The 27,527-nt window shown below is 39.1% G+C and overlaps 1 protein-coding gene across 2 annotated transcripts; it reads left to right on the top strand.

Moving 5' to 3' along the window:
- Positions 1–11,082: 11,082 nt before the first annotated feature.
- Positions 11,083–26,580, top strand: Smp_065610.1 (putative pyruvate kinase; the record flags this gene model as incomplete). 2 transcript variants are annotated; one of them, XM_018794995.1, is made up of 9 exons in its annotated part: positions 11,083–11,089; positions 11,742–11,956; positions 12,542–12,728; positions 13,428–13,570; positions 13,956–14,083; positions 18,675–18,925; positions 19,963–20,182; positions 25,627–25,745; positions 25,836–26,580. In XM_018794995.1, the coding sequence occupies 9 exons, from the start codon at positions 11,083–11,085 to the stop codon at positions 26,057–26,059; spliced, it is 1,494 nt and encodes a 497-aa protein (XP_018649352.1). The 2 variants fall into 2 exon arrangements, with proteins under 2 accessions (XP_018649352.1, XP_018649351.1); XM_018794994.1 differs by having other exon boundaries at positions 19,972–20,182; positions 25,836–26,059.
- Positions 26,581–27,527: the final 947 nt, after the last annotated feature.

Genomic DNA, 27,527 nt, shown 5'->3' with positions numbered 1-27,527 from the left:
TGGAGTTCACAGCCACATTGTTTTTATTTCATCTGGGCAATAGCGCGTGTCTAAACCACACGGATAGTTATTCTTCAGCCCAACCTTAGTTTGGATCTTACACTGACCACTCCCCAAACCTACTACCCATCCATTCGACTAACTCTACGCCACCCGTCACTCCTAAATATACTTCTTTCGCCAAACTACCTTCCGAATTTTTTCTCCTACTAGCCATATTGATAGTAAACCAAAAGAACAGGAATATGGGGCCGGGACTCCTAATTCCTCCTCTTCCTCCGTGACAAAACAGACAACCCACTATGTTTATATCACAGCATCCTACTATAAAAATGCTCACTGTACCACAAACTATTGTTGATCAGTGCTCCATTTGTAAGAAATAATATTACTCACCTAAGCGCCCTGATAATTTTAAACAATTCTTCACTTGTGTTGATAACGAAAAGCTGGTCGTCCTCCTGTGCCACAGACTCAAACCTTCACATAGACAACTATGAGCGCATCTGCTATGGTCACTTACTTACGTCTGTTGCCCTCAATGGAGCATAGGCCGCCGATCAGCATTTTCCAACACACACTGTCATGGGTCTTCCTTTCTAGTTCTATCCAACTTTTGTTCATTCTTCTCATGTCTGTCTCCATTTCTCGGCGTAGTGTGTTCTTTGATCCTCCTCTTTTCCTTTGGTCTTGTGGATTCCATATGAGGGCTTGTCCTGTGACGCAGTTCGATGATTTCCTCAATGTGTGTCCTATCCACTTCCAGCCCTCCTTCCTGATTTATTGCTCCACTAGATGGAATCTGGTTTGTTCTCTCCCACAACTGTTGATGAACACTTGTATCTCCTGGATGATGGCTTTCGTAGTTCTCCACGTCTCCACCCCATACAGTAGAACTGCCTTGACATTTGTATTGAAAATTCTGATCTTGATGTTGGTTGACAGACAGTTGTTTTGAGTTCCAGATGTTCTTCAGTTGTAAATATGCTGCTCTAGCTTTACCGATCCGCACTTTCACATTTGCATCTGATCCACCATGTTCATCAATGATGCTGCCCAGATATGTAAAGGTTTTCACATCCTCAAAACCTTCATTGTCAAGTGTGATTCGATTGGTGCATGCTGTATTGTATCCGAGAGTCTTGCTTTTCCATTTGTTTATATCGAGATCTACTGCTGCTGAGGCTGTTGCTACACTGGTCGTTTTCTCCTGTATTTTTTGTTGCGTTTGTGACAGAAGAGCCAGATCATGTGAGAAGTTTAAATCGTCCAACTGCATCCTAGCCGTCCATTGTATTCCGTGCTTCCCTCCACATGTTGACGTCTTCATGATCCAGTCGATCACCGGGAGAAAGAGAATGGGTGAGAGTAAGCAACGTTGCCTGATACCGGTCTTTACCTCGAATGAGTCAGTGAGTTTTCCTCCATGAACGAGTTGGCAGTTTAATCCATCATAGGAATTCCGTATGATATTGACTATCTTCTCAGGCAGGCATGCCGTAGTGTCGAAAAAGCCTCCATAGTGTTGTCCTGTCCACGCTATCAAATGCCTTCTCGTAGTCGATGAAGTTGATGTAGAGTGATGAGTTCCATTCAATTTATTGTTCCACAATGATCAGTAGTGTTGCGATTTGGCCTGTACACGATGGATCTTTACGGAATCCAGCCTGTTGGTCTCGAAGTTGGGCGTCTACGGAGTCCTTCATTCTGTTTAACAATACCCTGTTGAATACTTTTCCTAGTATCGAGAAAAGAGTGATGCCCCTGTAGTTATCACACTTGCTGAGATCGCCTTTCTTTGGTATTTTGATCAGAATTCGTCCTTTCGGCTGGTATTCTGCCTTGTTGTTCCTCATGTCTTCAATCTTATCCAGTATATGAACAGTGATCCATTCCTTGTGGTAATGATTTTTGTGGCCGAAAACTTCCTGACGTGTTGAAATGATTACCTCTTTTATCCCTTTCCAGTTGATCTACATGGTAGTTCACTCTCCATTGAGTAGATCATGAAAAGCCTGGAACTTACTGTTGAGGGCTATGTTGAATTTGTTGAGTTTGTCAGTATTCCGAAGAAAAGCCGTACTAAACTTTTGTGATGTTGTCTGTCCCGTCGTCCAGTGCTTCTTGAGTTTCAACTTCATCTTTGCGACCAGCACGTGATGATCTGAAGCTACATCAGCTCCTCTCCTGGTTCTCGCATCCTCCATCTTCCTCCTGAACTTTTTGTTGATGCTGATATGGTTGACTTGGTTCTGAGTAGTGTGATCCGGTGAAGTCCATGTAGTTTCGTGAATGCGTTTGTGTGGGAATATAGTGCCACCTATGACCAGTTTATTGAAGGCACATAGGTTTGCAAATCTCTCACCATTTTCGTTCCTTTCTCCCACTCCATGTCGTCCCATGACGTCTTCGTATCCAGTGTTGTCCTTTCCAACCTTGGCATTTAAATCTCCCATCAGAATGGTCAGGTCCTTGGTTGGGCACTTCTCGACGATCGACTGCAGACTATCGTAGAATTGGTCTTTAGCGTCTTCATCGTAGTCGTTGGTAGGCGCATAGCATTGGATGACGTTCATTGTAATGCTCTCTCTCTGTTTTGAAGGAGGCTTTGATGACCCCTGGTTCGTGAGATTCCCATCCAATAAATGCATTTTGTGCTTGTTAGGACAGCATCAATGCCACTCCTTGTGTATGTGGGGCATTTTCTTCTTCATGACCGGAGTATAACAGAAGTTCCCCTGAAGCTAGTCGTTGTTGTCCAATCTGCGTCCAGTGTGTTTCACTGATCCCAAGCACCCTTATGTTTCATTCCCTCATTTCTGCAGCAATCTAGTAGACTCTACCGGCCTCCCACAATGTAAGAGTATTCCATGTACCTAGATAAATGGTTGCTCTGGTTGTAAGAAGGTGCATCGGCCTCATGACTTTCTAAGAATCTCGGCTTTACCATGAGGCATTATAATTCTTCCTTCAACTCTCAGGGCAGAGTCAAAATGATCTGAATAATTGTTCCTGGTTAGCGTGTTTTTAACGGGTTAGTTTTCCACGGGATGAGGTCGCTAGCCCAATGTCTAACCCTCTTCCTTTATCCTTGTTTGGGACCGGCAGTAGCCCACGGAATAGCTGCCGGCAAAGATATAGGCGGTACGCTATCCCCACACAAACCCATCCACAAAGCTACATGGATCTCACCAAATCACACTACATTGAACCAGATAGATTATGTTTGCATCATTAAAATATTCGCAAGGTCAATGGGAGACGTGGGAATCAGAAGAGGAACTGACATAGCTTCAGATCACCATCTATTTGGTGGTTGCCAAGATGAGACTGAAGCTAAAGAAGCATAAGACAACCGGGAAAACAGCACTTCTTCGAAATATTGCCATCGATGTCAATTGTTTTACATTATATCTTACCTGAATATTACACTTTAATACATACATGATTGTAAGCAGTTGATTATAAGCCATGGAATATGATGAATGCATATTATTCTGCCTCGACCGCTGTTTTGAGTTTATTCAAAAACGTGAGAACACAGAGCTGATATAACATCTGTTCACTACCTAGTAGTTTCTAAGACGAAACTAGAGCTAAAGAAGCATTGGACAACTGGGAAAACAGCATTACAAAGGTTCAATACAGACTTCCTTCGAAATACTGACAAACTGAACGGATTCAAGATAGATCTCAACAACAGGTCACAAGCCTTACAAGATCTACTCGAAGAAGAGGATACTACTATGGAGGACAACGGGAAAGAGATCAAAGCAGCACTAACTTCAATGTGTCAGGAAGTGCTGGGTCACAGGCAGCAACGTGATAGCCTACATGTTGACCATGGGATGAACGGTTGTGTTACGGACTGTAATGTAGCTTTAAACTTGTTCCATTCGTCTTTGATCGATCCATCAGCATCGACTGACCAGTCAATCGAGATAACACAGACTATGATTGCCGGAATATTAGCCCTCTTAATATTGGAACGGGGTGCAGCAGATACAAATTGTAAACCATGTGTCTGAAACTTAAAATAAAGTACAACGTGATCACCATTCACTAGTGGGGGAAGGTGCTGAACGTCGAAAACATCTTCATAGTGGCTTGTGAGGACAAGGTCAATCAAAGGTGGGTCATGTTCCAAGTCAATATGTGTCGATCTTGCGACACATTGTACAAGTGCACATCGAATAATTGTTGATAGAATGTCACTATCGAAACCCCCCACCTGAATCCGCAAGCTCTATCTAGTTGACATGCGGTGTGTTGAAGTCTCCAATGATTAGACAACATTCTGCCTCACTCCAAGAACAGATGTGTTTTATGATCAAGTCGTCAGCAAAACAACACGGACTACGGTATATTCCTTCTATAGTCACTAACTCGTTTCCATACTTAATTGTACAGTATGCTACCTCACATGTACCATTAACATGCGCCTCTGATATGACTGATCGCACAAGAAAGTGATCCCTAACATATAACATTATGCCTCTTCCCTTGCGACTAACAATTCTATCACTTCTGATCAGATGTAGCCTGTAATGATGAGAGAACAGTCTATATCTGCAGTGAGCCAAGTTTCTTTGACAACAATTATATAAGGAATTAATTCATCCACATCAAACTTAGCTTGGGCATTTTATTTTGAAGACTGTGGGAATTTCTGTAGCACACATTTAAGGTGTTTTGGGAATCATACGTTCTACACATTCAGGTCTCGGAAGCATTAGCTTTCAAGACCCGACTATCCGAAAACCCTTAATCAAAAGGTTCTTTTCGCTAGTTAGCTTTTGAGTTCTTAACTCTGTAAGAGCATTCTTCCACTTGATCCGATCCTCAAGCGGCCAATCTGGTCGAATACGAATATCTGAATCACGAGTTTTGTGTGCGTTAATCAATATTACGTCTCTTTCTTCAAAATTCCCGAGTACTAACTCGAAGATTTTTCTCTGTTTGGTCTCGCCTCCAACCCACTTACCGAGTCTAATTACTTTCGTGATATGTACCCCTGGAGCCTGTTTAAGCAGTACATTTTTGACGACAGACTCCACTAACTGAAGATCGTGTGCATGTCTTTTAGCAGGGTCATTATCTTTCGACTCTTCTAGATTCCAAATAATTAAACTAGGAAAGTGTTTAACTTCTCCAAAAGTCGTGTTCACGGCTTTCGATCTTGATGTCAGATCCTGCCTTTTAACTGCTGGTATCTTACCGTTAGCTTTCCTTGTAACAGTGTTGTGTGTGTCGAGCGAATGATTCACGACAATGTTTGATGAGCCCGAACTTTTCCCATATACGATAGGGTCAAATATTGTCTTAATTTGGGACTTTGGAGGAGTAATCTGACACGCAGAATATGAGTCCAACAAGGACTTTTCAATTAAACGGGAGCTTTCTTTGACTATCTCTCCTCTTTTTCTACGTTTCCGCGTCATCCATTCCCCATCAGTCGCAGCATCCGCATTAGAACTACTAGTGACGATAATGGCTGTAGCCGGATCATCAGTCGCTACTGTAGCAACTTGTCCACCAATATCTGTGTATCGCCCATTAATTGTTTCGGGGTAGAAAGCCCTATTTCGTTTGCACAGTTGGGTGTCTGGCACGTGCTATGACAGCACTTACGACACTGACATATTCTTCGTTATCAGTACCCATGTTACCGGTACAGTCCTCGTCAACCATTTTGTTAGCCAACACCAGAAGGCTAATTGCTTCTTGAATGAGTAATTTTTTGCTCGAACAACAAAACGTGCGGAGCCAATGAGAGTTAGGCTTTGAGCACCTTTTATAAGCAGTGGGACTTAAGCGGGTACACATTTTATGAAACAACTTCGTACACTCATTACATTGTATTCCATCTTCTGCAGGGAATAAGTAATATGGCTGCCAACACTTGTGAGCAGAGCCGACCATCTTAAAAATTAACCAAAACGGTAGACGAAATGGATCTGTAAGATAAATCTCAAACCTTGATCAAACAAATCAAGCCAAAGTCGATCAAGAAAGGACAGGGGTATTTTTTCTCGTTGAGCAAATTCCATTGTTCTGATCGTTATTAACGTATCAAGACTACTGTTTATACTTTGATTGAATTTCCTTCAGTTAAAGTATTCGATTAAAGTATCGTTTTTGGTTTCTAAAATAGTTTATCGTCGGTACTCTAGTGTACCTTGTTTTCTCTATTGTATCTGTTAGTACTTTGGTCCTAACTATTTACAGTTTTCTACTTTTTGGTTGAAGCTCACTTTTTCCTCCCACAATGACTAGAAGGTGCAGTAAAAGCATTTGCCAGCGTCCAGGCTGTCGATATCCCGTTGACAGCGGCATGCAGTGCGACGAGTACAAAGGCTGGTACCACGAGGTTTGCACAAATCTATCGCCTGCAGCTTTCAAACGGTTCAGTAAGAATGGTTGCATATGGCTATGTCAACAGTGCTGTCTGGATGCAAATAGCCTGTTAACCGAGGCCATCTCAATGGTCAATGCCGTGAAAAAGTGTCTCGGCAAGCGCGGTCGGGACTCGTCGGTCAGAACTCGATCTGTCAACACGCAGAGTGATGTGAGGCAAGCACAAGTGAGTTCGAAAAATGCTGACTCACATCGTCTAAAGGAGGAAGGACAGCCTCCAAAGAGGTATGCTCCAACCAGAAACTCGAGAAAAAAGTCTCTTCTGTCTCCCGTATTCAAAATGGTACCCAGAAGGGAACTTCCGGAAGCCGAAACCGCAAGGCTCGGTCAGTTTCCAGCGCGAAAGACGACCCGACCTCCCAAGTCGTCCTCAACCCTACGGAATCCCATAGTACGCCTGACGCGACTGTGGTTACTACTCCAAACAACGTCGACGATTGGGTACAGGTCGTAAAGAAAAAACGATAAAACGACGTTAAAGGGAATCCTAACTTCACCAAAGTAGTCGAGAAGCCGAAGCCTGATCACAGCGACAGATCAGTCACTTTCCATAGGATCAAGGAGAGTGAGAGCTCAAAACCGAAAGCTCGTTTTGAGCATGACACTTGAATAGGCCTCGGATCTGTTACACCAATGCTCGGAGCTTGCTAAATAAGCTACCGGAACTAGGTGTACAGATTGACCCCGCTAAACGAGACATAATCGCAGTCACAGAAACATGGCTGACGCCGTCTATAGATAGTAGGGAACTTGATTTCGAGGGTTTTACATTAGTAAGGGCCGATAGAATACAAAAGCGTAAAGGAGGGGGAGTAGCTCTATTCATTAGGAATGCTATCCTATTCACCATTATCGACAGTGTATCCCATGAGAGTGGGACGTATGAATTAGTTAGCTGCCGCCTGAAATGCAAGGGACAAGAGCTGCTGCTTGGTTTGATCTATCGCAGTCCAAGCTGTGAGGTAAATGAGGTCCTGCTAAGCAGTCTGAGCACTTAATCACGAAGTGGTCGATGTCTAATCCTAGAAGACTTTAATGCACCCATGGTGGACTGGGGAAATCTGCGGACTGAATCGTCAGCAAATTCCTTCGAACAGGAACTAGTTGATGCGGTAATCACATGTGCCCTAGTGCAACACGTGAAGGAAGCAACTAGGTACGACCCGGGTTCTGCATCATCCTCACTAGATCTTAGGTTGACTCACTGTGAGGATGACGTTGCAAACCTGGATTACATGCCGCCCCTAGGCAAAAGTGATTATGCAGTTTTAACCTTTGACTTCCATATAACTGTCGATCACGAGCACGCCTCAGCTCAATCCAGACCTAACGTCTGGAAAGCAAACATACAAGACACCATGCACTCGGCATCATCAGTAGATTGGACAATAGACCCTGAGTCCTCAATCGAAACGGCTTGGGACGTATTCCGGAATTTATACTTAAAAGTTACAGCCCCCCACGTCCCTTGGACTACACCTAGGGGACCGAGAAACTCCCCACCGTGGTTCAGTAGGGAGGTTCGCATCCTTCTCCGTAGAAGAAGGAAAATGTGGGATAGCTTTAGGTTACTGCGGACTGATGAGGCGAAATCTAAGTATCAAAAAGCTCGGAATACCTGTGCCTCGACCCTCCGTAAGTCCAGAAAGCTGTACGAAGAGAAAATAGTTAAGGAATCCATAGAATGCCCTAAACGCTTGTATTCGTATATAAACCAAAGGGCAAAAAGAAGAAATGTCCCTTCACTATGGGGAGACAGTACTGCCTCATCACTAGTGGAGGACGACTTTGGCAAAGTTCAAGTATTCTCTAAATACTTTAGCAATGTACACACCATAGAAACACCCTTCTCACCAGTCCATGAAAATCCCCCACACACAAACACTGGACAGCCTGACCATTAAAGAACTCGATGTCTTTGGTCTGCTAGTTAAGCTTGACATAGGTAAATCCACTGGACCCGATGAACTGCATCCTAGGTTACTAAAGGAATTAGCTAACTTTGTTGCGAACCCTTTAAGTGTATGTTTTAATCTATCCGTAACCCAGGGTCGTCTACCAAAAGACTGGAAGAACGCCATAGTAAGTCCTGTCTTCAAAACAGGTACAAAACATAAGCCTGAGAATTACCGACCAATTAGCCTAACTAGTGTGATTGTTAAAATCTCAGAAAAGATTATTCGGAAGGAGCTGTTAAAGTATCTCGATGAAAACCGGATCCTCTCGGAAAGGAGCATGGTTTTAGAACAGGTTACTCTTGTCTCACAAACTTATTAGTCGCTCGTGAAAGCTGGTGCGCTCTTAAGGACCAAAAGTTACCTATAGACGTAACCTACATCGATTTCAGCAAAGCTTTCGACAAAGTTCCGCACAATCAGCTGTTATATAAGCTAAGGAATGTCGGGATTGAAGGCAATCTATTGATGTGGATAAAAGACTTCCTAGTTGGGCGTCAACAAAGAGTACGGGTGAACTCCAAGTTGTCTAGCTGGGAAACTGTGCTTAGTGGGGCCCTCCCCCTGGGGTACGGTTTGGCGTCCAGTGTTATCCCTCTTGTATGTAGATGACCTCCCTCGTCTACTATCGTCATCAGTCTTGCTATATGCTGACGATGTCAAAATATGGAGAGCGATACAAAGTAAGATTGATAGCTTAGAACTCCAAAACGACCTGGAAAGACCATCTGAATGGTCCCAAACCTGGCAGTTGCCGATAAATACTTCCAAGTGTATTGTGATGCATATTGGCCACCAGGGTACAGATACATACACGATGAATAACACTGAGTTACCTATTGTCCAGACACACAATGACTTAGGAGTCATCGTTAGTCAAGACTTAAAGACTACTGCACACTGCCGTGCAATAGCCGCCAAAGGTTTTAGAACTTCATGGTCCATACGTAGGGCTTTTAGTCATCTCGACGCTAAAACGTTTCTGACTTTGTATACAGTGTTCGTACGTCCTAAACTCGAGTACTGCTTACAAGCAGCTAGCCCCTGCCTAAAGTGAACTCTTGGAAAGGGTTCAAAGAACAGCAACTAAGCTGATTCCCGGAATAGCGAAGCTCCCGTATGGTACTAGACTGACCAAGCTAAACCTATTCCCGCTGTCATATAGAAGAATCAGAGGCGACTTGATTACAGTTTTCAAATTGATTAATGACAAATTTGCACCTGATATGCCCTCATTTTTCTTGTCTTCCAAAACAGAAAATCTACGAGGGCACTTCAAAAAAGTTCACAAGCCCAGAACGAACTACTTGTCAGCTGACTACCGACTTTCACATCGAATCATCAACAAGTGGAATTCGATTGGAGGTCTGTATCTTACACTTGCACCAACAAGTGGAATTCATTACCTCAACACGTAATTGAGGCTCCATCCGTCAACTCTTTCAAAAGAAAGTTGGATCAACTAAGAGACCATCATTGCCAGGACTAACACAGGCCATCAAGCCTCCTGTCCTTTCCAAACTGAAACTGAAGAATGCTTTGATGCAGTAAATATATAGAAGCAAGATCAAAAACACACGAGTACAACATCACTTAAACTTAAATTAATTCAATTAAAGTGTGAACAGTAGTTTTCATGAGTAATTTAAAGTCAAAACAGTGCATTTAACCCAACGAGAAACAATACCACTGTCCTTTTCAAATAGCGCGCGTCCAAACTGAAACTGAATCTTGGCTACACGTCTCCATCACTTAAAGTCGATAAGTCTTGATACCACTGTGAAACGGGAACTTTTGTGTTATTAGTTTAAAAACTGAAAAAGTCGGAAGCTTTTTACAAAATACACTGAACATTCAATATATCTTTAAATTTACCAATTGAGATTTGTGTTCGCATTGCTTTACGGAGTATTTACGAATCTCGGTCTTTATCTACGTGATGCTGGGTTCAAACTTGTAATATGTGGATAAATATGAATATAGCGTCTCCTAATTCTAGGTCTATTGGAAGCCAGTCATTTCATGGGGTTTCTTCGGTCTCAAGGTTTGGTGAGGAGTCTCCATATCACCAGAATCCACCACTTTCTGTATATCCACGTTCGTTATTGGAACATGTTGTTAGCCTTGATATCGACCATCAACCTGCATATGTCCGAAATACTGGTATAATATGCACCATCGGTAAGCTATTGTAAAAGTCTCTTTCTGCAATATTTCTTGAAAAGTAATAAATTTGTTTCCTGAATAGCCTTGTGAGTAAAAATGGGTCTGCAGTTTAAGGTATTGGGTTATTCACACCCAAGTGGTCTGGTTGTTGAGTATATAGCTAGTGTATATTTACGAAGATTTCCCTCATTAACGGCGTTGCGTCCATAGTTAGGATCAACTCTATTTAGTTCTTTTTGTCTTTCTGTAGCACGAATATTGTCGGTCCTCAGAAAAGTAGCCGACTGTAGGTTAACGAGTGTTTCTGCGTTCTTCTGATCTCAAGTTTCATTTCATAATGCTATTTTACTAGGTTGAGTAGCGACAATCCTAGTAGTTTAAGCCAACTAATCGGTTCCGTTTTGTTAAAGTAGATGCGATATCCATCATATTACGCTTGAGCGAGTTCATCAGGACGCATCTGAGTCGTACCATTCCGTAATTGCTATTTTAGTTTTCTATTATTAGGTTACTTCAGACTAGCAAACTACGTCCGAGGTTCACTATGCAATGTGAGGTTTGTGGATGGTGCCCGTCTGCCCAGCGATGGCGAATATACCAAACGTTTTGCTCTGAATCCATTTGCACCACATTTTTCGACCACCTTAACTTTGGACAAATAAATTCCATTTGTGACATCTGGGAACGATATAAGATTGCTCTTGGTCATACGTTCTTTACCTCCATAAAATCCTGCGTTGATTACTAAGTATAAAAGCTAAGCTGCCAAACTATTCTCAACTATTTGTATACATACTGAAAAGTGACCCTTTTTCAGGTAGTCAATAAAATTTGTTGCTTCTGGCTATTCTGTCTATGGTCATCGTATAATTCATAAAACTGAATTCACCATTATCGTAATTAAAACGTACCAAGCTTCAATCATTGGAATTATACAGACAATAAGAGTTCAATAACTTGGATGAACGCCAGTTATTTATTCGATCAACCTCAAACAACAGAAATAAGCATAACTATCAACAGAGTACCATTATTCATCAGTAGTTGGATTTCTCGCCATGATGTAAATTTTTTCAGGAAGATTTCCTGCTATATATTAGTCCAGTCATTATTGTTACTCATTAGTCCTATAGGACTAACAAAAACTCATGTGTACATTTGACTCTGAAAATATTTGACCTTTCTTCTTATTTTGTAAACTAGGTCCTGCTTGTCGTACCGTTGAGATGCTACAAAATATGATAACATCCGGAATGAATATTGCTCGTCTCAATTTCTCTCACGGCTCACACGAATATCATGCGGAAACCATTAAGTTGATCCGAGAAGCCGCCTCAACTTTAAAACCGTTTCCTCGACCAATAGGGATTGCTTTGGACACCAAGGGGCCCGAAATTCGTACTGGCCTCATTAACGGGGTAAGGTTGATGTTGATCACAATTGTGGAACTTCCCTTTCTTTTTCCAACCGTTCAGTTCTACTAATTCAAAACTTATAGTGCGTTACATGACCAGCGTTACGTTTTTATTTATTTCTAACAGTTTCTGTTGTCCAGTTACTCAAGTATTCACAACCGGGTTCGTTACCGTCACTCAGTGTTATTAGGGAAACGTATGATAACAATTAGGGTTATTAGCAAAGCTCACAGTTCTACGTTAAATTAGTTGACTTTTAAAACAAGCACTTGAGATGATTTATCTTTCTCTACTGATTTGCATTACTTGAAGTCAATATGTAAGTATTGTTTCCAGGACTATCTCGTAAGACTAATTCATTTCTCTCCATGTAAAGAAAATATGGAGCATACCGAAAGGTATGACGCAATCAAATTATTTAGATAACTCAAATGTTAACTATTTATTAAGGTTGTTGAGTGCACTTGAAATTGAAGTGATTGTTAACCACCTAAGTGTGTACCTGCCTCCTGAACCACTCCGACTTCTTTTTGTCTTACGTATATCTTTTTGGTACATACTATATACTAAGTACATTCTCTCTTGTAGAGTGGGACTGCTGAAGTCAGTCTTGAAGTTGGTCATAAAATCCGTGTAACCACTGATTCTGCATACATGGAAAAGTGTAATGAGTCTATTCTGTACGTGGACTACCGAAATATTGTACATGTTCTGTCTAAAGGATCAAAGATTTTCGTTGATGATGGTTTACTAAGCTTAGTGGTTTTGGATAAAGGTAAGTGTTCTAGTTTCACTTCATATCAAATGTGTCTGTTGATTCCCCATATATTTTCTGTGTTCATTTATTTTACATTATCTTCAGTCAAAAGTTAAATTCACTATTTAGCTTTAAAAATCATAGGTATGTATGATTATTTACATATAAAACTTAGTTTTGGTAGTTAATGATAATCGATGAGTGAACTGAAAGCCAACCTGTGTTAAATTCCACAGCTTAGTTTCTTCAGTGGTCAATGTCAAAGTTAATAATCTAATAAATATCATGACCACCTGACCAAACGAACCAATATCACAGTTTAGAATATCCTTTGTTAAGCTCTGTGAATTAGTCAGCATTCATCTCTGTCAAAGGACATGAATCTACAGTTAGAGATCTTCGTATATATCTTACTCCCCAAAACAAGCTTATGTTAACCCGTGCTTCATTTCACAGTTTCCCGGCAAGACGTTTTTGTTATTAAGCTCTTCTGACACATACCATATCTTAACCAAACTACTTAAGCTCACAGACGAGATTGTACACAGATTTTTAGTAGCATAACTATCATAGGTAAATACCAAACACATTTTCTACTTCCACCTTAGTGCACGTTATGTAGTGAAAGAACTACTCTTGAGAAATATTTGTAAAGTATCCGTATACTTAGATTGGTACATAATATAATTTGTCTGTCTATTTTTCCTTTAATATCAGGTCCTGATTACCTTGAATGCGAAGTTGAAAATGGTGGAAAGCTTGGGTCTCGTAAAGGAGTTAATCTCCCAGGGGCCCATGTCGATTTACCTGCAGTATCAGAGAAAGACAAACAAGATCTTCGTTTTGCAGTCGAGCATAACGTAGGTTCTTACTCAATAATATTAACTGCTCAATCATCTTTCCAATGGTATAACGTTTTAATTTTTCGTTAACAAACTAGTCTTACTGTTAGTTCCACATGGATTATCAAACGTACACTGCTTTTCTCAGTGAATTTGATTTGAATGTGATGTCAAAGTACAAACATTCCTGTTCTACATATTGTTTTCCAATAACTTTCAACTTGTTCTGTACCCTAATATTGCACAAATACGCTTCATAAAAGAACCACCCAAAATTAGTTAGGTGATATATAGTTTCTCAAAAACGTTAATATTATATTGCATGTGACAAGTTACTACACACAATTTATAAATTGTCTTATCTGTTTCGTCATTTCATAAAATGTCTATTAAAACTTTCAAGGTTGACATGGTGTTTGCTTCTTTCATTCGGAATGCTGATGCTGTACACCAGATCCGTCAACTTCTCGGTGATAATGGTGCCTACATTAAGATCATCGCTAAAATCGAAAATCATGAAGGCGTCCAACGGTAAGTATTTCAGTCTTATCTTGCATAAATATATTTAGTGAACTAAAACCGTTCTAAAAGTATCTAAACCCATATACACTGCGGCAATCAAATATTCTGTCGATATCAAACCTAGTGTAGATTACAATTTACGACTGAAACCATTGTAGAAAATTACTTAGAGTAGATATTACTCAACTATTTAAGGGATACAGAATATAGATGTTACCGTTAGAGTAACATTTGATTACACTATATGAGTTATTTGTTCGATAGCTTTAGGATTGGAAAAATTTTAGTATTGAATTTTAAAACTATCATAATTATGGCCATGTGATTGTGTTCATTTAAGAAACTTAATGTAATGTAATTCCGCTGCAAGAATTTGCTTCTGCTAAGTTTTTAATAAAATGCTAATGATTTAAAACAACACTAAAACGGATGTCATCATTTCGTTACTCCATCTAAACTCTTATTAAAATCTGTTAATAAAAAAAGATTATTGAGTTACACAGTGAAATGATTTCATAATCAGAATATCATATCTTTAATCTGTCTACTTCCAATAGTTCTCATTAAATCATGTGGTCCATTAATGAAAGTTTTGTTAAAAACCTTTCATCACAGTAAAACAAATACCTTTAAACATGCAAATATATTGTCAGTCTATACATAGTCAGATTTCATTCCATGCTATAATTAAACAATATTTTTAAGAAAATAAATAAAACGCGAATACCTTATCACCTAAATAATAAAAACAAACGCATTCGATAATATAATTCTTGACAGTATGATGAAATTATTTTATTATCCAAATAAATTTTCTGAATAATCATGAATTTTTCCAGGAATCTATGAATATTATCATTTTTTTATCTTTGACACTGAACACTTAAAAAGTCACTTGATCTGTTTGATATCGATAGTTTAATACAAAAAATCTAACGATTACTTTGATTATCCAATCATTTGTTTTATCAAGCAAAATGAACATAATTCAAAAATTTCCTTCCCGTTATCGTCATTTAATAAAACTGTACAATAGTATTTATAGATATTTTAAACAACGGTTCAAAGTAAAATAGAAAACTATTAAGTCACTGACAAATGTACCAAACCTTGATCCAAAAATTTTCAAACAATACATGGTCGAAGAGGAGGTGAACAAGTATCAAAAACAACTTACAAAATAAGATATCGAGAAAAGATTTAAATGGTAGCTATCCACTTCTAACTTTCGATGTGTTTGTTACAGCGTTTTATTTTATTTGAAACAATTATGTACAAAATATTTATAAATACGATTGTACGGTTCTAGTAAATAATATCTTGCGAGAAATAAGTTCTTCCGCCGAATTGTCTTTGTTTTCACTAAAGAGAGGTTTGTGTAGATTGTGGAATTTTCATAGCTTCAATCACAAACTAACCTAAGCTATATCGCTACTAAAAAGCAAGAAGCACTGTAATGTTGTTTCGTCCTAGTGTGGGACTCTTCAGGAGCGTGCATCAGTAACCCCATTGCAGATCGAACCCAGAGCATTCCATATACCTTCTCAATCTGTATAGCAAGGCACACAATGATGCATACTTTACTGTGGAACATAAAGTAGATGGCGAGTTCCATTTCTTGTATGTTGGAATCAAATGGACTTCAGATGCCACACTTCAAAGATATAACTACCACAAAAACACTTGGAGTAGAGTTCATTTCATTCATAACAGCTGTGAAATAAGTTTAAAAAAAAGAGAATTATACAAACGTTTTTTGGTCGCACTCGTAAACTCTTCTCAAAGGAAAACCTGGAAAAAGAACTTGTCTTCATTACAACCTTCCTACGTGAAAATGCATATCCGGTGACATCCATGGAGAAATACGCTAAAACCAACGTGTCAAATACGATACAGCGTAAAAGACAACCTGTGTCTCATGTCTGCACTTGACAAGAAATAAAGTCACTGGGAAAGTTCAGCTCAGGATAAATACCGCGATAAAAACTGATTATCCATTAGCGAGACTGACGATATTATGTGAAACGACCTGTTCATTCAAGCAAACAATTGACACGTCCTCGTTTCTCATTACCTCTAACTGCACTGACCAAATTACATGCCCGAGCTAAATCAAATGCATTGAAAGAACAGAGAGGAGAGTGCATGTTCATATTTCCGATTGCGTTCCAAAGAATTTGAGACTGAGAGGCGCAACGTCTCTAAATGGTGCCATAGCTTGGCATTTAATTGATACCGGGCATACTATCGACATTCCACAATCCTTCAAATTTATTGCCAGACAAGAAAAAGTCACATCTCTACGGTTTGCTGAACTCAAGCCTGATTTATGTATCCAGAAAAAGACAGTAATCAACTTGTCACTACCGTGGTACGTTCACAGCTTCGACTAATTTCACCAGCAATTACCATCTTTTGTTCTTGTTATCATCATTTTATTAGTGTTTATTTTGCTATGTGTTCTCTGACAAACCAATTCTTATTTTACGTACACTAAAATCATCCTTTCATTCATCGGCTTTTCCATTCGCTTAATTCTCTAAACTTATTAAAACTCTTCAAATCTTGTCTGAGAACTACGTAACCCATCTTATCGATTTCTAAGTCTAGACAATTAGCTACTCATTGCTAAATGTCTTTTATATCTATTTTCAAGTGTTTTGAATCTTATGTCAACTTTTCACAACTTCCATAATTATCACACAAGCTATCTCATCTGTTTCCGGACTTCATTTCATTACTGTCCCTCTGACACTCCTATTTTTTTGAATTCCATCTCCAAACGACCTCACACCTGTTCTAGCAGATAAAATATATAGCTATTATTAATAGTCCTTGTTATTCTAATTCTCTCCGTCATCAATGTCAATTGTTTTACATTATATCTTACCTGAATATTACACTTTAATACATACATGATTGTAAGCAGTTGATTATAAGCCATGGAATATGATGAATGCATATTATTCTGCCTCGACCGCTGTTTTGAGTTTATTCAAAAACGTGAGAACACAGAGCTGATATAACATCTGTTCACTACCTAGTAGTTTCTAAGACGAAACTAGAGCTAAAGAAGCATTGGACAACTGGGAAAACAGCATTACAAAGGTTCAATACAGACTTCCTTCGAAATACTGACAAACTGAACGGATTCAAGATAGATCTCAACAACAGGTCACAAGCCTTACAAGATCTACTCGAAGAAGAGGATACTACTATGGAGGACAACGGGAAAGAGATCAAAGCAGCACTAACTTCAATGTGTCAGGAAGTGCTGGGTCGCAGGCAGCATCATCATAAGGAATGGATTTCTATCGAAACACTGGACAAGACTGAAGAAAGGAAGAACAAGAGGCCAGCAATCAACAACAGTCGGACAAGAACAGAGAAAGTCAAGTCACAGGTTGAATACCCAGAATTAAACAAGAGAATGGAGAGGAGCATTAGAACTGACAGACAGAAATATGTTGAAGAACATGCAATGACAACGGAAAAAGCTACAAGAGAAGGGAATATGCAACAATTATAACACAACGAAGAAACTGGTAGGAAAATAGAATGAAGTAGAGAGACCGGTCAAGCAGAAAGAAGGCGAGCCAATCACTGAGATTCAAGAACAGAGAGACAGATGGGTAAAGTACTTTGAAGGACTCTTGAATAGACGAGCTCCACTGAATCGACCGGACATCGAAGCAGCACACAGACACACACAGAGATATTCCCATAGATATTATCGCACCAACAATCAAACGAAACATCATGACCATCAGCAGGACCAGACAACATACCATCTGAAGCACTGACGCCAGACGTACACGCAACTGAAAAAATGCCTCACACCTTATTCAGGAAGATTCGGGAGGAAGAGCAATTGTTGACAGTCTGGAGAGGACGACAATACATCGAGATAACAAAGAAAGAAGATGGTACTAAGTGTGAGAATTACAGAGGCATCACACTACTATCTGTGACAGGAAGAGTTTTCAACCAAGTGTTGTAGAACCGAATGAAAGATTAAATGAACACTCAACTTCGAGATCAACAGACCGAATTCCGAAAGGATCGGTTGTGTACAGACCAAATAGCAACACTACTGATCATCGTTGGACAATTACTTGAATGGAACTCATTACTAGACACCACCTTCATTAACAAGGTCAATTCCTACTAATCATTCGCGTCTTGCATTTTAGAACTAGTGTCTTTCGAAGTTTAAATTGTAAACCTCAAGATTAACTAAAAGTCATAGCTTATAACAGTTCTGTGGTCTTTTGCTCTAAAGTATCTGTTTGTGTGAACAAATTTATTGGGGTATATTCAAGATAAGGTATTGTTATGTTATTTTTCTTTCTTTTCTTCCCGTTTATGATTTAATGACATCATATTCATATTTGTCGTATCTCTTGGTTCGTTTATTTTGAAAGGTTGGTCTTTTCAGCAAAGTAGCATTTTTGCGAAGGACTCCAGATAACTTTCATATTCCGTCTTATGATTATCTCTCAAATGAGACGATATATCAACTTGCTGTTGGGATCTTGATAGTGTCTTTACACCTTTCTGTTTTACAATGTTTTGATTAAAATGTCCATTTTTTCGCCAGATTCAATGAAATCCTTGACGTTGTTGATGGAATTATGGTTGCTCGTGGTGATCTAGGGATAGAAATCCCTGCTGAAAAGGTTTTCATAGCGCAAAAGATGATGATTGGTCGCTGCAATCAGGTTGGCAAACCTGTGATATGTGCCACACAAATGTTGGAGTCAATGACTACTAAGCCTCGTCCAACACGCGCTGAATCAAGTGACGTTGCTAATGCAGTACTTGATGGTGCAGACTGTGTTATGCTTTCAGGTTGGTTTTGATTTCATAACATTTTACATTTTCTACCTTACTTGATCATCAAACCCTATGTATTTTGAATATTATTCGTTTTCGTACTATTTTCCCCCAGATTCTTAGGTACTCTGTGTCCTTTCAGTTTTACATACTGAATCGAAGCTCCGTTTTGCCCACTGATGGGCTCAATTTTTTAAAAACTGGAGATAGACGTTTTTCTATCTTTATATCAACCATACAAATAGGAAACACTTGTTCATATTCCAGCTGATATCGTAAAGTCATACAATACTTCTTTTAAATAAAATGTCTTGTCTATTGGGTCAGTGGGCATTTAAATATCAAATTATGCATTGACCAGCAAGAGTGCCAGCTCAAATTACGCATTATTGAATGTTAAAACTCATTCAACAGATAGGTACTTGGGTATTAACCACAATTTGCTTGTAAGAGCTGATGATACCTACCCTGGTTGTCGAAACCAAAGTATTCAGAGCTGAGTTCAAACCTAGGTCTTAGTAGTTGAAAGTTGAACTCCTTAACCACTAAGCCATCGATATTAAATTAATTGCATTTCAATAAAGTCTGCATGTTAAAACTACACCAAAAAGCTTTTAAAATGTCAACTGCTTGAAGTAAATCTAAACAAAGGTTTCGCTAAAAATGCAAACTTCTATTCAACTTATTGCTCACCTCATCAGATTCTTACCTTCCAAATTGAATTGATCTCCACTTATATTTCGTTTGGATAGTGTTCTATCTTTTATCCTATTTTCTAGGAAATTATTCCATCCATTTTTATTTTTCTAGCTAATAATCTTAGCTCAGTACTAGAGACATAATGGTACTGGCGTCTGAGAAACAACAGAAATCTGAATTCATAAATTATAAATTACCCATCTAAAAGCAATATCATTTAATTGACGAGCAGATGAATTTCAATTATCTACTTTTTTCTATTCACAACAATATCCATAGTTTATTATCAGATTTTTAATTATCGATCAACTAAAATGTTCATTTTTCAACTTATTTTATATTTTATAATTCAGGGGAAACAGCCAAAGGATTATATCCATTAGAGACTGTACAAACTATGCACCGTATATGTATACAGGCTGAGGCAGCAATGTTTCATGGACAATTATTTGAAGATTTGAAATCTTCTTTATATGGTCCAACTGAAATGGCTCACACCACTGCAATTGCTGCAGTAGAAGCTGCTAGTCGTTGTAATGCTGCCGCTATCATTGTGATTACAACATCTGGCCGGTATGTTTTTATCTTACATAACATTAATCAATGACCACATACATAATCGTTTCTATTAAATTTAAAACTGGTCTGAAATATACTACTATTCTAAATAAAAAATTTTAGAAATCAGTCAATGAAATACTTGGAAATACTTTAATATATTAAAAGCACTGAGCTTCATCAAGCTGCTTAAAATTTATGTTATTAATAATAGACGTTCAACAAGGCATTCGATGGAAAAAATCACCAAACAAACTAAATGGAATTAGCTGTTAAAACTTGAAACATCTAAATAACAAAATTGGAGAAAGAACTTCGCGAAATGTTGAAGCTAAAGAATACGCAACAATAAATGTAAATATTTGGTCACGAAAAAGATAAACCAATAAAACTCGCATGGCTGAGATTCAAACAAACATAAAATATTCTTATATCTCAAAATCATTATTCGACAATTTCAAGGACTTGGAGATCTTAACACATAATGTTGACATCTTTATTTGTTTATTTACTTATTCAATTTTATTTTAAACACATAAACATTGGTACAAGAGGAAACTAGATATATATGCGCCGCACAAAACACCGAGAATGGGAAGGGAGAAAGAAGGTAAGGTGCGTTCAAGGAAAAAAGAAGAACAATAACAAGCACAGATTAGTGTAATAATAGGAATAATAATGGAGATAACGGAAAGGTACAACCAGAAGAATTCTTTCAGTTAAGGAAGTTACAACCACTTTATGAAGAAAGTAAAAGAAGGTTACATCAGGATCGCATTGGCTTCTATTCTGAGCCATATTTGATAACGTCTCTAGCCACTGTGTTGCACCGTCTCTCGGACTCCAGCTAGGGAGTCTGGAAGGACCAATAGAAGCCAGTCCTTTGCAGCTTTCTTTCATACCACGACACCATGTCATACACTGACCACCTCTCCGCTTTTTCCAACCAGTTTCAGCGTCGGCAAATAATGCAGGACGAGGAATTCTCTGGGACGACATTTGTAGAACATGTCCAAACTACTGAAGTCGATGTTTCAAGATGGTGACACTAATTGAACCATCGTCGCTGTGCCCAAACATACGATGTTGAACCTGTGCATTACTAACATGATGTTGCCACTGGATGTCAGCAATCCTTCGGAGACAACGATGATCGAACACAGAGAATCGTCTAACATCCTCAACTCGGAGAGGTCAGGTTTCACAAGCATAGAGCAAAACTGCTCTCATCGACGCGTTGTAGATCCGACCTTTTACAGCCAGACTAACATCACGAAGGCGCCAAAGATGGCCCAGATTGGCATAAACCGCTCTGGCTTTCATTATACGTGCATCAATCTCATCACTCACGCCACCACCAGCACTTATATAGCTACCTAGATACACGAACTTCTCAACTACTTCAATCTGCTCACCATCCAGGGTGAGTACAGGATGAGAATCCTGCCAGTCTTGTAGGAGTAATTTGCACTTGGAGGGTGCAAAGCACACACTGTACGTGTGGACACTGATTGCCAACTGATTAAGTGCGGATTGCATAGGTTGGACATTACCTCACAGTAAGACAATATCATCCGCATACTCAAGGTCGGGAAGTCTTTCTCTAAGCAACATATCCACACCGCCATTACTTACATCCATCAGAGCTGTTTTCAAAATGTCATCGATGGTAAAGTTGGAGAAGAATGGTGAGATTGAGCAACTCTGTCTAACCCCACTGCTTGAATGAAACAATGGAGAAAGGTGGTTGTATGCCCTTAATCTACCTGAGGTGTTTGTATATAGGACCTTTAAAGTGTTAGTAAACTTCTCAGGCACACCAATCTTCATAGGCAATCCCAGAGAACAGTCCTGTCCAACGAATCGAAGGCAGCCCTGATATCAAGAAACACTACGATTGTTGGCCTGCGATAAGTCTGACGGTGTTCTAACATTTGGCTCAGGGTGAAGATATGATCAATACAACTGTTGAGTCGGCTTCCGGAGAACTCTAACAGAGCCTCCAGAGGCTCATAAAGAGCCACAGCCAATCAGAATACGATGGAACATTCTAGAGTTCCAACGTGGCGTGATACTATTGGTCGGTATCATAATATGTCGTTAATGGATTGGCTAACATCTATAAATACCTATGATTTTCTGTAACAAGATTAATATTGAATAAAGCCATTAATAATAATAATAATAATAATTCTTACTGGTGTTCAAGTCGCTGAGTAGTGCTAGCCCTGGGGTTATCGAAATAGCTTAGGATCTGAATAAAGCGTTCAACCTACAAGACATATCAGTGGCGACGGGGATTTTGGCAAATAAAACAAAACAATTGTCGTCGGGGATTTTTGGAGTTATTATTATTAGCAGCAGCAGCAAAAAAATGACGATTTCTCTAGAACAGGCGCTGATAATATTAGAGCACCAGCAACAGCAGATGCTAGCCTTCCAGCAGCAACTATTTGAAACAGTTTTGAACAAGTTTTTCACTAAACAAAATATTTCAGGAAATAAAGGATTTATTTGTAATGCAGATAATGGTGCTAAAATGGCCGTCTCAGAAGAACACCCAGTTGAGGGTTCAACTCCCTTCACATCTGATGAAAAATGCAAAATGGTATCAGATGACAAAGAAAAAGAAGGTTCCGTAGACAAAGCCCTGAGCCTAGAGTCAAATGAAGCACCATTGAATCCGCCGATCTCTGAAGACAAACTCCAGTCAGAAGTAAACTACGGGTTACATGATATCGGTCAAGAAAGCTGGAAGGACGCATATCCAGAAAAAGACTGGAACAGTACAATAAACCAAATTGTGCCAGATGTAATTCAAAATCATCGGGAGATAAAAGCTTATAATGAATCAGCTTCATATCCAGTTTCTCATGTCAGTTTACCAGATATGGGTTCGCGCAGTGATGCACATAATTTTGATGAAAATTCTTATGAAGATGAGAAAAATAAGTAGGTCGAATCAAATGGTGATCAAAAACCTAATGCAATTTTGTTAGATGATGATTCCCCTAGTTATCTAATAACCTCTAGTGAAAATCTTAATGAATATGGTGGAAATGTTTCAGAAGAGCCAAGTTCTGATGACCTAAAGTCAAGTGTCGTTCATTATCATTTAGTCATCCCCAGTGGATTCTCTATTCAATGCGAGAAATATGTTCTAAATAATGTCATATTAATTGTAATTTGGAGATATGAGGATCCAATATTGTTTCGTGGGGGAGGATGAAGTCGGCAAATGCAGTCTGGATACCTACCCCGAATCTTCAAAAAAAAGGGAGGTGTTGAGTCGGCTTCCGTAGAACTCTAACAGAGCCTCCAGAGGCTCATAAAGAGCCCCAACCAATCAGCGATTAATTAGAAGTTGTGTGAAGTTATGTTACTAAAATAACGAGATCCTGATTGGCTGATTGACACACTGCTACTATGTTTAGCAGTATTCTAGAACTTTCGGTAAAACTCAAGGTCTCTTAAATTACTATAAAATCCCTGTATTTTCTGTACATAAAGGAACCCTGTAGTAAAGTGCTTCCCATACACTTTGTGCCTTTTCTCTGGTCTTCAAGTCGCGGTGTATAGTTCTAGCTCGGGGGTACGGAACTAGCTTAGGGAAGCGAATATAGCGTTCACAATCGGCCAGACGTAACAACAACCTCAACCAGAACGAAAACCAGCCTGATCCTCTCGAGTCAATCTTTCTCGGGTTTTGAGGAATTTACGAAGCATGACAGAAGTCAATAGTTTGGACGCAGTCGGAAGTAGACTTATCCTTCGATAGTTGTTACAGGGACGACGGAGGTGTTGTTTACGAAATTGAGAGGACGAAAAGCGAATGTTCGGCGCTTTAACCGGGTTCGTGGACACGGCACTTCCACCTAGGGGAGTTGGAAAACCCTGATTCCAAACCAATGGTGCACATGGGCTCCAGTATCCAGAGGGAACAAATTGCGTATGAATCAATCGTTGATCACCGGCTACCATGGGACTGCATCTCCTCACGATGCTCCACTGCCTTGTGGATCAGACCTTTAAGTCAAAGGCTCCGGGTGTGGCCCTCTAAGAAAACTACCTGCTTCAGTTTGGGCAGTATCATAGCCCTCACACAAATCGAATGAGATTTGTGTGGTGCATAAATATCTGGTGCCCCTTTGTACCAATAATTATTGGTTTAAATAAATAAATAAATAGTTGTAAGAAGCCTGAAGAAACCTAATGCTTACAAGCAGGGTATTTCACAAAGCCGCAAGCGGCTTTACTCGCCATTTTCATGGCGTCATGCAGTTGCAACCAACGCTCATCTTTACTTTTCATGTTGATGGTAGCTAGCCTAGAAGCTAGCTCGATACTTAGTTGCAACAGAACTTGTAACCAATTTGCTGACATCAATCTGTCGATGACGGTCAATTCGTTGGCCACTGAAAAGTAAGGTAAGATTGGAACAAACTAGGGCATGATCAGAGTTCAGATAGGTACTCCAAAAGGAGCGGGAGTCGATAGATGATCGCGATGTGATCAATCTGAGTACAGGCTTGAGATGCAGAGGGAGGACGCCAGGTGACACATCGGCGATGACTGCCGGAAGTTAGTGCTAGTCACTTTTGTTCCTAGACGTCCGACCTGTGCATTCAAGTCTCCGGCTAGTACTACAATATCTGTCTAACGCACTTTCTGGAGAAGAACAGTTAATTGGTGGTCGAATTCATCCTTGATTTCATCCGGACTTCAATCTGACGGGACATAGGTGGAGATGACAAAAAGACACCGTTTCTCACGTCGATTTCTCCTCACTTTGATGGAGCTTTCTAATCTAACAACACATAACCGACTATTAGTGGGGATCCAGTCAACTAGTGCTGCCTCAGCTCTAGCGCTTAGTGCGACACCGATGCCAGCAAGACCAGACGAAGATGCCACAGCGTCCCCGGATAAACGCACGTAAAACAAGCCTTTTGAAGCGACAGGTGGAGAGCGAATTTGTAGTACTTCACCAGTCTTGAATACTGGTCTTGGATAGACAACAAACGTCGATATTAAGACTTTCTTAAGACATACCCAGCCCTATCTGTTGTCCGATCTGCATTAGTGTGCGAACGTTGAAGGAAGCCAGTTCGAATGGTGCACATTTGAATATCCTGCGATAATAAAAGTTAATTATTTAAAATAGCGAGTGTGTTTATTGAGAAAATAAAGTTTATTTAAAAGATAGGACTTATTCGTGAAATACATTTAATTAACTGTTCGCGTTGCCTAATCTGCTAGTTCATTCGTAATTAGAAAATCTGTTAGTTGTTTTCGTCTAGTTTTGTATCATTTGGATTAGAATGATTAACGAAATGAATAAGGCACTTATATGTACCTTGTTTTTTTATGCTTTAAAGGGTACTTTGCAATATCGATGTATGTATCTTAATTATGTATATTTAACATTCGTTTTGATTAATTCTCTTTTTTTATGATAGTTCATGCCAACTGATCTCACGTCATAGACCTCGTTGCCCGATTCTCACTGTGACACGTCATGAAGTTATTGCTCGTCAAATTCACCTTTATCGTGGTGTTCATCCTATCTATTATGGCGGTAAGTTGTATATCAACAATCAGAGACATTTTATTATAATTATCAAATATTCAACTAAATTTATTGTGTGTAATGTAATGTATTTTACAGAATCACGAGCTGGAGAATGGTATGAAGATATGGACCGTAGAATTCGTTATGCTCTTGATTATGGTAAAAAGCGTTCATTTTTCTCGCCTGGGTGCTTTGTAATAATCGTAACTGGTTGGAAAGCTGGCTCCGGTTCTACAAACACACTTCGTGTTGTCAAACTAGAAGATGCAGAAACTAAGCCAATAGTTATGGTGCCAAGTATAACACACTTTGATGATTAGGTTTACTTATATAAAAGATTATTCAAATGATCGGACCTTATCACAAACACTGTCAGTTCTTTTAGCTTCACCGTATGTACTTCAATTTAGTCATGTTTTGTTCCTTACCCTCTTAATCACAGAAATTCTCGTCATTTATATTAACATATGTAACCTTCCAGCTGAAATTCGTTTATTCAACCATGATTGTCTAAATATTTTGTGGAAGCATCACTTAACAGATGTGTAAGTGTGTAGTCGTCTTTTTTAGTGTACCTATGATTGTACTTCCTTACTTTCCTCTTTTCACACAAACAACTTAGAAGTGTGTCTAAAAATTTATAAAATAACATTTTCTTTATTTTTTTGTCAAATCAAGTCATTGGTTAATCATTTTCCTGCATGTGTACGTCATATTAAAATAACTGTACGCAATATACTTTCCAGATAATTTCCTACACTTTTTATTTGTAATGAAACAATATTTTTGCCTGATAATCTCCGCGTATCAAAAATGTTGTTTAAAGGTAATAAATTTCACCAAAACTAGTCAATCTCTAGTTAGAAGGTAGCTGTGGTAAGTAGCATGAGTCCTAACCATCCTACAATATTTAGGTTTGTGATCTCATCAGCTGACCAATCTCTTCAATTCCTTATGTGGTTTCAAAATAGTTCAGTCAGTTATTAATCTATGAGAGTGGTTCTCTACAGGTATCACTTAGCAAATATTCACAACTTGCTTGTCTTTATTTACATATTTGCTGAACTTCTGATATAAGGTAGTGACTTGAGCCGATGCACAACTTGTCCGAAGCTCTACATTGCATATGACTGACTCCTGTTGTTATTCAACTATTTTCGGTCGTCCAATCGTTTGGCTAGTATTACTGATCACTATTGTTTACTCATGAGTGCCTTGATCATCGCTAAGAGTGATCAATGTGCAAACTCTTGATTGTTTTGTTTCAGCTCCGTGCACGCTACTAAAATCCATTAAGTTGAGTAAAGGCTTGGTCGTTTAGTCGTAATCCCTCTTTAGTCTAGTTTTCTTGTTTACCATATAAGGAATTATTGACCTCAGTGTTTTTTTATATCTGGATTCTCAGAGTCGACTACAATGTTTAGAATTAATGGGACCAGTTATTTAGCCGTTTTAATATTCTTAACACAAAATAGCCCTACTGGATCATCAAAATATGAAAACTGTCAATCTCAAATGCAAGCTGTGAAGGCTTCATTTTCGTTCCATGTAAAAATTTTGTTACTTGTAGTCAATGTTTGGCCTTTCTGGGATAAATCTTTTCTAAGGGCAATTTTTATTCCGTGTTGACGTAGTATATAGGTTACGCTCAAGTCACTAAGAGTACTAAAGCATATCCAATACCAAGTAAATTATAATAGATAATGATGGTCTAGGAAATTACCATTACTCAGGTGAAATCGTCAACCACAAACCTCTCAACTATCAACCAACCACTTTATCCATTTA

This window comes from Schistosoma mansoni, chromosome 1, assembly GCF_000237925.1.
Source record: "Schistosoma mansoni strain Puerto Rico chromosome 1, complete genome".
Taxonomy (NCBI): domain Eukaryota; kingdom Metazoa; phylum Platyhelminthes; class Trematoda; order Strigeidida; family Schistosomatidae; genus Schistosoma; species Schistosoma mansoni.
This window is presented reverse-complemented; position numbering and strand designations above follow the sequence as displayed.